This window comes from Enhydra lutris, unplaced genomic scaffold (genome assembly GCF_002288905.1).
Source record: "Enhydra lutris kenyoni isolate GAN:26980312 unplaced genomic scaffold, ASM228890v2 scaffoldscaffold45, whole genome shotgun sequence".
NCBI classification, from domain to species: Eukaryota; Metazoa; Chordata; class Mammalia; order Carnivora; family Mustelidae; genus Enhydra; species Enhydra lutris.
Window position 1 is genome coordinate 12,299,562 of NW_019154129.1, and position 9,413 is coordinate 12,308,974.

At 47.4% G+C, this 9,413-nt stretch overlaps 1 protein-coding gene across 2 annotated transcripts in view; it reads right to left on the reverse strand.

Moving 5' to 3' along the window:
- Nucleotides 1-2,822, reverse strand: part of LOC111156147 (DnaJ heat shock protein family (Hsp40) member A3) — a 29,809-nt gene extending 26,987 nt beyond the window's left edge. For both annotated transcript variants that reach the window (XM_022516833.1, XM_022516832.1), the window contains exon 1: nt 2,593-2,822. In XM_022516833.1, coding sequence (XP_022372541.1) covers nt 2,593-2,803 — 211 coding nt within the window. In that variant the 5' untranslated portion in view covers nt 2,804-2,822. The remainder of the gene's footprint in view (nt 1-2,592) is intronic.
- Between the last annotated feature and the right edge of the window lie 6,591 nt (nt 2,823-9,413).

Genomic DNA, 9,413 nt, shown 5'->3' on the forward strand with positions numbered 1-9,413 from the left:
AGTTCTTAGTGTTCAAAGTCACAGATCTAAGAGTATCTGATAAAAGTGTTGCCCTTCCCCTAAAAACAATACACCTATATAGACACACAGGGTTAAAAGGCCCTATGCCTGAACCTGATCACCCCAGAGCAGCTCATGGGTCAATGCCCAATGCAGGCAGCCATATGCCCTTTCATGCTTCTGGCATCAGTACCAAGAGAACAGCCACCAGCAGACACACTCTGCCCCCCCTTGACTGCACTCTGTGCATGTGGTCGACTAAGCTGGGCTGGTCTGTCACCAAGTGAAACAGGAGGAGCTGCCCCACACCTTGAGCCCTGCCTAAATCCCAACGCATCCTGTGACAACCAAAGATAGAGAGTGCAGGGCTGGGGGTGAAAGGGAGCCTCGTTAAGGCATAAAAGTCATGACAGCTCCAGGTTTCCAAGTCAAACTTCTGCCTACAAAGAAGCTTCTGGATTCCCATTCATTCATTCAGCAAATACTCATTGAGCATTTACTACTTGCCAGGCACTGGGTTCTGCACTGGGAATAGGCAGCAGACCATTCAGAGGAAATGCCATTCTGGAGCTTACAGATATTCAAGATCTTAACACTGTAGCAGGCACTGAGAATACAAGATGAAGAAAAAGGCCAAAGCCAGCACTCTCAAGGAGCTTACAGTCCTGCAGGCGAGTGTGGAGGCAGTGTGCAAGGAGATTATTAGTACACAAGGACGTGCAGAGTCACATACAAAGAGTCACCTAATCAGGGTTTCTCAATTGCACGTTGTTGATGATGGGATTGGATTCCTCCTGGTGGTGGGACTTTCCTATTGTTATGCACCCCCAATTCACCTGTTGAGGCCCTAATTCCCAGTGCCTCAGAATGTGACAGTTATTGGAAGTAGGGTCTTTAAAGACAACCCTCCTAAACACTGATCTTGGACTTCTAGCCTCTAGAACTGCGAGAATAAATGTGGTTCTTTGTTATGGCATCCCTGGTCAACTAAAATACCTATGTGTCAAAGGATATTCAGCAGCACCCTAGCCAACTACTTTTAAGTAGCACATTCTACTCCCCCTCTACCCCTGGCCACACGCTGGCAACTCAAAATGTCTCCACATATTACCAAATGTTCTGCGGAGGGCAAAATCAACCCCAGTTGAGAACCACTGATGATCCAACTGAAAGAGTTCTGGAAAGGTTTTTTAAGGCAGACACTGTTAACCAGGCTAAGGAAAGGTTTGAATCCACCCAAATTACACCTACAGTCCTGATGTTATTTCCAACAGCTTCCCCTTTACTGCTCTAAAGTGTCTCACTTGGCTGCTAAATCACGTATCACCTTTGGTTCACAGCAAAGTCCTTGTGCATTTAGTAACGTGTGATGTAACTAGATTTTACGCATGTAGAGGGGTGGTTAGAGATCATGAGGCTCCTGATGATTAATGAGGGCTAGGAATGACCGAAGGGCCCTTGAGCTATGCTAAGGAGCCCAGATTTTATCATGCACACAACAGGGAACCGCTCGGCTTTCCAGGAGAAAGCGTTCTCAACAATAGCAACAAACTATGGAGGCCTGGGAGACCACTTAAAATTAATAGAAACACAAAACACACCCAGGGGTGTTGAGGCTATCCAGGAAGGGGGCAAGATCATCAGACTGGAGAGTGACTAGGGAACCCAGCCAAGAGCACAATTCAGACACATGGTTGGTTCAGTGTTTCCTCCTTCCTTCTTTCACTATAATGGAAGTCATGCAACACAGAGCAGAAGCATCAAGGCTGAACACTTAGAGGCTTAATACGTATTAATTCAGTATCACCTCCAGCAATTAAGAGAGCTGGCTTTAAATCAAGGTTCCACCATCTTTCTGTTTTGTCACATTCTACAAACTGCTGAACACCTAGGCTTAAGTTTCTTTACACAATGGAATAGCAACGGTGTCTATCACATGGAAATGATCCACGCCTCCTACGTGGAAAGTGCTCAATGTTAGTTTGTATTTTTATCACAATCACCAGTTTAAGGATTTAGGAAAGACTGTTAAGTGTGCCCTTCAGCTAAAAACATGTGGTAGAAGAAGCATAAGCTATTAAAGGACAGCTCTGGGTTTGGGACGACTCTTCTCATCTACCTTTGTGACCTCAGTTTCCCGTTCTTTAAAATGAGAATGACGACAGCCTTCCTGCAGGATTGTTACCATCAAGCGAAATGGGGCACAAAGTACCTAGCACCATAACAGGTGCTCACCAAATAACAAATATCTCCTCCTGTCCGGCCAGAAGGTGAAGGGAGGAGACGGGAACAGAACAGGGTATCGCAGCAGCGGCGGGCCGGAAAGAGGCTTCTAGAAATGTTGACAGAGAAGTGAAGGTTGTGGGCCTACAGAACGTTTCAATACCGCCGCCGGGGCTCCATGCAGCTCTCCCTGGTTCACCGCTTCTAAGAAGCCATTTGGGCCTCTCTGCCTCCCGCTTGTCAGTCTCTCCAAGCAATTCCGCATTCAGGTCAGAAACAACCTCCACCCCGCCACCCCCGTAGCCGGATCGAGTCACTCCATTACGGGCCTTAGCGATCCCACACTCGGGCTCTAGAACCTGCCCTCACCTTTGAAGCTGACACCGGGTCTCAATGTCAGCAGCGCCCCGGAGCCCCGCGCTCCAAAGGAAGGCGCGAAGGTAGTGACGTTCAGCTTGTGCCCCAGCGAAGCCCCCACCACACCCCCCCTGGGCGGCGGGGCTCCTCTCCCCGCCGCAGCCGGCAGCCGCGGGGTCCCCACCGCCACCAGCAGCCAGCGTGTGGAGCACCGCGCCGCCATCTTCGCCGAGGGACACCGCGCCTGCGCCACCCGGCTCAAGGAGGCATCGCGAGGACAGTGAGCGGCCGCAGAGACGGTACTTCCGGAGGCGGGGCCCGATGCGCGCGCTCGCACGGACGCACGCGTTGCGCACGTGCAGCAGCACTCCAATGCGCCTTTCTGGTAGCCACCGCCGAAATGAGATTTACTCTGAAGAGTGAAACTAGGTATACTGGCCCTAAAAAACCTCATCATTCTGTGCTGTATGGCTAAGATTGTACCTTATCTGTGTAAAAACGTGGTTGACAGTAGCCAGGTGTCACTTCCCAGTGTCCCGGTGAAGGGCGGGACTACAAATCCCGCCGTGCAGTGCGGCTGTCAGTCGCGCAGATCCCAGCATGCAGTGCGCATCTTCCTCCTCCCGACCCGAAACTCAACATCTTGCGTGAGTGTTACTCACCTTGCGCCGGCGGGAGCGCGCGGGGCCTCAGCTCTACTTCCAAAGCGTGGCCTCAGGCTCACTTTCTCTCTGGCAGATTCCTCACTGGGCGGACTTGGACCACTCGGTTCTGTCCTAAGCGTGTTGGTCTCCTCCAAGTCTGTAATGAACTTGCCAGTCGCGGAGGGAGAGCCGAGCCCCGCACAAACCAATGTAATAAACCTTGGGAGCACCTACTGTGTGTCACGCACGTTCTTCTAGACTACTGGGGGGGGGGGGTCCAAACCCATGAATGACATGTCGTCGCTGCTCTGGGGGAGCAAATGATGAATCGAGGGAGACTGGGTCCTTAGCAATTAACATAACACGATCAGTGCTGTCATAGATATAAACAATGTTAGAGGCGACGAGTTTTTTAAACAAATTGGAGGGCCTGGAGTGTTAGGGAAGGCATCTGAGAGGTAACATTCTAATTGGACTTTGATGACAAGTGCGTCAGGTAGGGGTGGAGGGGAAAGTGTTCCAAGGAGAAGGAACTTCAAAAGCAGATGTCTTAGAGGTGTGAAAGGGGTTGGTCAGTAGGTTTAAGCCCTAAACTTGGGGTGTGTGACTGGAGATGAGGCTAGACAGGTAAACCTGGTCTAGTAAGCCTTACCAAGGAATTTCAACTTACACACACACCCCGGACTGCCACCCCCAAACAATAAGAAGGGAACCTGAGGGTTCACTGATGGGTTTAAGATGATGTGTGCTCCGGGCACCTGGATGGCTCAGTGGGTTAAGCCTCGCCTTCTGCTGGGGTCGTGATCTCAGGGTCCTGGGATTGAGCACCTCATCGGGCTCTCTGCTGGGCAGGGAGCCTGCTTCCCCACCCCTCTCTCTGCCTGCCTCTCTGCCTACTTGTGATCTCTCTGTCAAATAAATAAATAAAATATAAAAAAAAAAAGATGATGTGTGTTCCTTGCCCCTTCTGCCCATTGTGCTCAAATTTTTGTGGATGTGGATGTTAATCTGGGTAAGAGCCATAGCTTTCATTGATAAGATTCTCCACAGGTTCTGAGATTCAAAGAAGGTTTAAAAACCACTGGTCCCAGGGCACCTGGGTGGCTCAGTGGGTTGAACCTCTGCCTTCGGCTCAGGTCATGATCTCAGGGTCCTGGGATTGAGCCCTCCATCGGGCTCTCTGCTCAGTGAGGAGCCTGCTTCCCCCCTTCTCTCTCTGCCTGCCTCTCTGCCTACTTGTGATCTCTCTCTGTGTCAGATAAATAAATTAAATCTTAAAAACAACAACAACAACAACACTGGTTTGGGGCGCCTGGGACCGTGCCCCAGTGCCCCTGCTCAGCGGGGAGTCTGCTTCTCCTTCTCCCTCTACATCTCCCCACTCCTCGCTTGTGCTCTCTCACTCTCTCTCTCTCAAGTGAATCAATAAAATCTTAAAAATAAAAACCACCAGTCTAATGAAAAAGTTACAAGACTATTGTAAAATGTAAGGAGTAGTTGAGAGTTTGGGCTAAGGAACCTAGAGAGGAGGCATTTTAGAGAAACAAGGCAGAGGTGGTCATGACATGGGAAGTGGAGATAAGAGTTTATTTAATATGTTCAGCCAATTATTTAAATGTCTTCAGCATAGTGGTTAAGAGTATGGGCCCTGGAGTCAGAGTGCCTGGGAATGAATCCCAGCTCTGCCACTTATCAGCTGTGTGTTCTTGGGCAACTTCCTTTACCTCCCTGTGCCTCAGTTCCCTTTCTCTAAAATGGGGACATAATGGTAACTGCCTCGAAGGATCGTCTGAGGAATGAGTGAGATAATCCACATGAAGACTTCATACAGTATTTAGCCCGTAGTGAGTGCTCAATATATCTTAGCCCTATGTGCCAGGCCCTGTGCTAACCACTGAGAATACCAAGCAGAACTCAGGCACAGTTACTTGGCCACGAGGAACCCAAAACCTAGGGGGAAAGAGTGGGGGAGGGTACTGTATGAGAAGTAAAACTTTCAGGAATAAGTGTTGACAAGAAGAGGCCAAAGGACTTTCATTTACCACCTCAGAGTTAGTTAGGAGCCAGCGGAGGGCTCACTAATATGAAAACTTTGTCAGCTTTGTAACTTCCTCATATTTTGGTATTTTAGTTCTCCCCCTATCCATTTCCCCATAATGATTAATACTAAAAAATCACACTAAAAGGGGGAGTGTGTTCTTGTTTTGGGGGATAGCAGGAAAGCTGATTGCTGGGGAGTCTGCAGGAAGTAGAGAATCCCCGGGAAATGGAGTAAGTGCTGGTGACTACTGAAGGAGAAGAAACTGGTTTTTTGGGAAGCCACCAGAACGACGCCCTGGTGAAATCAGCCTAGGTCCTATACGAGGTCCCCTTCATGCTAGTCACGATAGAGAAGCAGGAGATGATACAATTAGTAAACACGGGTAAGTTACAAAGCTCTGGAAATCTTCACAACAGAGATTACCTTGATTGGATAATTCGTTGGGGGGACAATGAATAAGCTTCTTTCTGTTCCCCTAACACCAAGCTGAAAACCCCAGGGAAGGAGCTGGTTTGGGGAGAAAGATGATGAGTCACTGTTGTTTGGGCTCATCATGCTTGAGATTCTGTGGGACCAATTTCAGACTTGGTGGCTATGGAGAGATCTGAAAAATGCAGCTTTGTTCAAAACATTCTCTTTCTAGTTCACAAAGAGCTTTGTCATATTTTCTATTTTGATCACAGTCCTGAGAGGTAAGGCAAAGACTATTCCTGTATGTACAAATGGACTCCCTTCCCCCCACATCCCCTGCACAGAACAAAATAAGCTGTGCAAGATGAAAAACTCGTCCAAGGTCACAGAGCTTGTGTGTGGGTGAGCCAAGATCCACACCAGGGGCCCCCTAACAAAACCCAAAACTCTTCCCTTTAAATCATGCACCTTTGTGTCATTGTGATCAATAGTTCCTGGTCAGAGAGCCCTTGCTAGTTTACAGAGTCCTTTCTCCTGCTGAATATCCTCAGCTCCTCACAGCAAAAGGAAGGCATGCGCAAGTATTTATTACCACTCCACCTACAAAATGTTTCCCTGCCTTCCAAAGACTTCAACTGTGACAGGACAAAAAATGACCCATCCCAGGCTTGTTGCCAAAAACTGGGAGGAGCACACAGGCCACATCTGTGCACATCCTCCCAGGCAGAATGTATCCTGTGTCCATCATCCACTGCTCCCCGCCCTTCTCCAGTCTAAAGCCAAAGTATTTAGCTTTAAGAAGAAGCAAATGTTACTTGCAAAAGGCATGCAAGGCTCACAAGCATCCCCCCGCCCCCACACTTGTCATTTCACTGTTCCACTGGGCCCTTACCCTCTCTCCTGAGGCAATGAGGTCAGTGAGAGCTAGTAGGGAGGTTTTGTTTTGTTCTGTTTTGTTCTTAAGTTGATTTATTTATTTAAGCAATCTCTACACCCAGTGTGGGGCTCGAACTCCCAACCCCAAGATTAAGTGTCGCTCGCTCTTCAGACAGACAGGCACCCCTAGTAGGGAGTTTTAAGTATGGTCTCTTCTGTGATTTCCTGCAGACTCTGACCATCCTGCAGTGGAGTCAGCTGAGGCCATGACTACCTGATGGGATGGCTGTTCCCCTCCCCAGGCGAGCGAGGACGCCTTCCGGGGAAGACCGAGGAGCCTGAGCCAGTCTCTGCAGAGGCAATAAAAAGCAGCTGTTTCTCTAATTGTAGCATTTCCTTTCCTCCCCAAGCGACTATAGGACAATTCCAAGGGGGTACGGGATGTGTGACCCAGATGTTGCCGGGCATGAATGACATCTGCCGTGGGAGCAGTTCCCTACAGAACAAGGAGACAAACTGTCCTCGCCTTGGTCCCCTGTGTGTTCCCCAGTGGGACCTCTGTGCTAATGATTTCCTAAATGACCCTTTAAATAAACCACAGGTGTCTGGCTTGCAGCTAAATATTCTTCTGCCCAAAAGAGGCTTAAACTTCAGCAATGTTTCACAGACCGAAGAAATGAAAGAAATTCTTTTAAAGGAAAAAGAAATCAGACACTGAGAATAAAGCTCTGGATCCTCTGGCAGTCAGGAACTCCAGTGTGAAAAGCATTACGTTAGAAAATGACAGTCTTTTCCGTGAGAATTCCCTTTAGTTGTAAATTATAACCACAAAAATTAAATGTTGTGTCTGCTAGAACCATTTCACATTACCGTAAAAAATTAAAACAAGGGCGCCTGGGTGGGTCAGTCGGTTAAGCCTCTGCCTTTGGCTCAGGTCATGATCCTCGGGTCCTGGGATTGTGTCCTGCATCAGGCTCCCTGCTTAGTGGGGAGTCTGCTTCTCCCTCTACTCCCTGCCCCTGCTTGTGATCTCTCTCTCTCTCTCTCTCAAATAAATAAATAAAATCTTTAAAATATCAAAACAAATCACTTGAAGTTATTTAGTAAAACTTCAGAGCCCTAGGAACATGTGGGTATGCCTTCATTTGAGGAACAAAAAATAATAATGCGAGGCGCACTGTCATGCTGGGATGGGATATGGAGAGTTTTTGCCAATTTTTGAAATGTATTTTGTTGCATAATTTTTTTTTCTGTGCTGAGAACTACAAGTGCTTTTCCTTTTTTTTTTTTTTTTAAGATTTTATGTATTTATTTGACACAGAGTGAGCACAAGCAGGGGGACCAGCAGGCAAAGGGAGAGGAAGAAACAGTCTCCCTGCTGAGCAGGGAGCCCGATGCAGAATTCAATCCCGGGACCCCAGGATCATGACCTGAGCCAAAAGCAGATGCTTAAGCCACTGAGACTAAGCCACCCAGGCACCACTACCATGCATCTTAAACAGTCATTTCAAGGGCAGGTAACTAGATCTAAGGATTTTTTGTTGTCATTGAATCCATCCAACTCTTGCTTGCAAAAATTCTGACTTATGCAAACCACTAACTTTACAGAAGATTAAGGGAACATCAAGATAGAAACTTCTTTTCTTTAGCCTCACAGTTTAGAATAAGACTGAGTTCTTTCAATGTTTTTGTGCCTTTTTTTTCTTCCCTATTTTTCCCTTGCTGCCCTTTTCTCTCTGCTAATATTCTTTCAAATACATAAAGTGTTTTGTTTTCTAGAAGGAGGCCTTCACTACAATGGATTCCTAAATTCTTGTTTGCTAGTCATTACTCTTGGAAACAGCACCTGTGAAATGGAAATCATCCTGGCCCCAAATTAACCAGACATCCTTGTTCTGCTGGAATTTGATCCACCTTTTGATAAACTGCCCTTTAGGGTAGAGAGCAGTCTTCCAGTGTTCTTGTAGACAAACAGCAAAGTGGAGTCAGTAAGAGTATACAGAAACAAAGCTGGTAATTTTTAGACTCATGGGACTGCAAGGAATCTTGGAGCCTGTCAGTTCAACCTTGCAGTTCACAATTTTTTCCGCTCAATTTTGCAACAGCTTCAGAGCTCTGAGGTCTCTCTACCAGAATCACTGTCTCCACCTGGAATGGATCTGGGAATGTGTGACATGACCAGGCTCTGGCCCCTGACGTTCTTCTGTCTCTTCTTCTCCTCGCTGTGGAGCTTGGGTTCATGGCTGTGGGAATGAGAAATCTGACATACTTCTGCTCGGTTTCCATCAACCCTCAGTTTATGGAAATATAGTCCTATGACTCAACATAGCCGGGGGCATGGTTCATTTCTCTCCTGGGAGAGAAGGTCAGAGGTCATAAACCTAGGTGCCAAGGCCAGGCAGATAAAGGATGGGTGGAGTAGTGGCAGATAAACTGAGGCATCAGGGGGAGTGTGGTGAATGGGAAAACACGCAGTAATCGTGGCAGGTAATACTCAGTGGGCCCATTTTTGCCAGGTGGGGATGTGGACCTAGCATTGCCAAATCTTTCCATTTTTCCAGAGCATCTGAAATTCAAACTTTTAGGAAATTTCCCAATTTTTAAAAAATCATGTGAACCAACTAAAATGTATCTGTGAACCGGATTTGGCCCACGACATGTCCATTTGTTACCTCTGGGGGTTAAAAGACTTTCCTGACTTGCCTATTTAGGCTTATCTGACATAATGATAAATTCAAACAAAAGAAAACAAGAACAAACTCAGGGATAGCAATGAGGCGACACCAAGCAAATTTGGAAGGTTTACATGAACCTTTGCTGTAGATGCATAGTTAACTTATATTAAAAAAAATTGGGGGGGC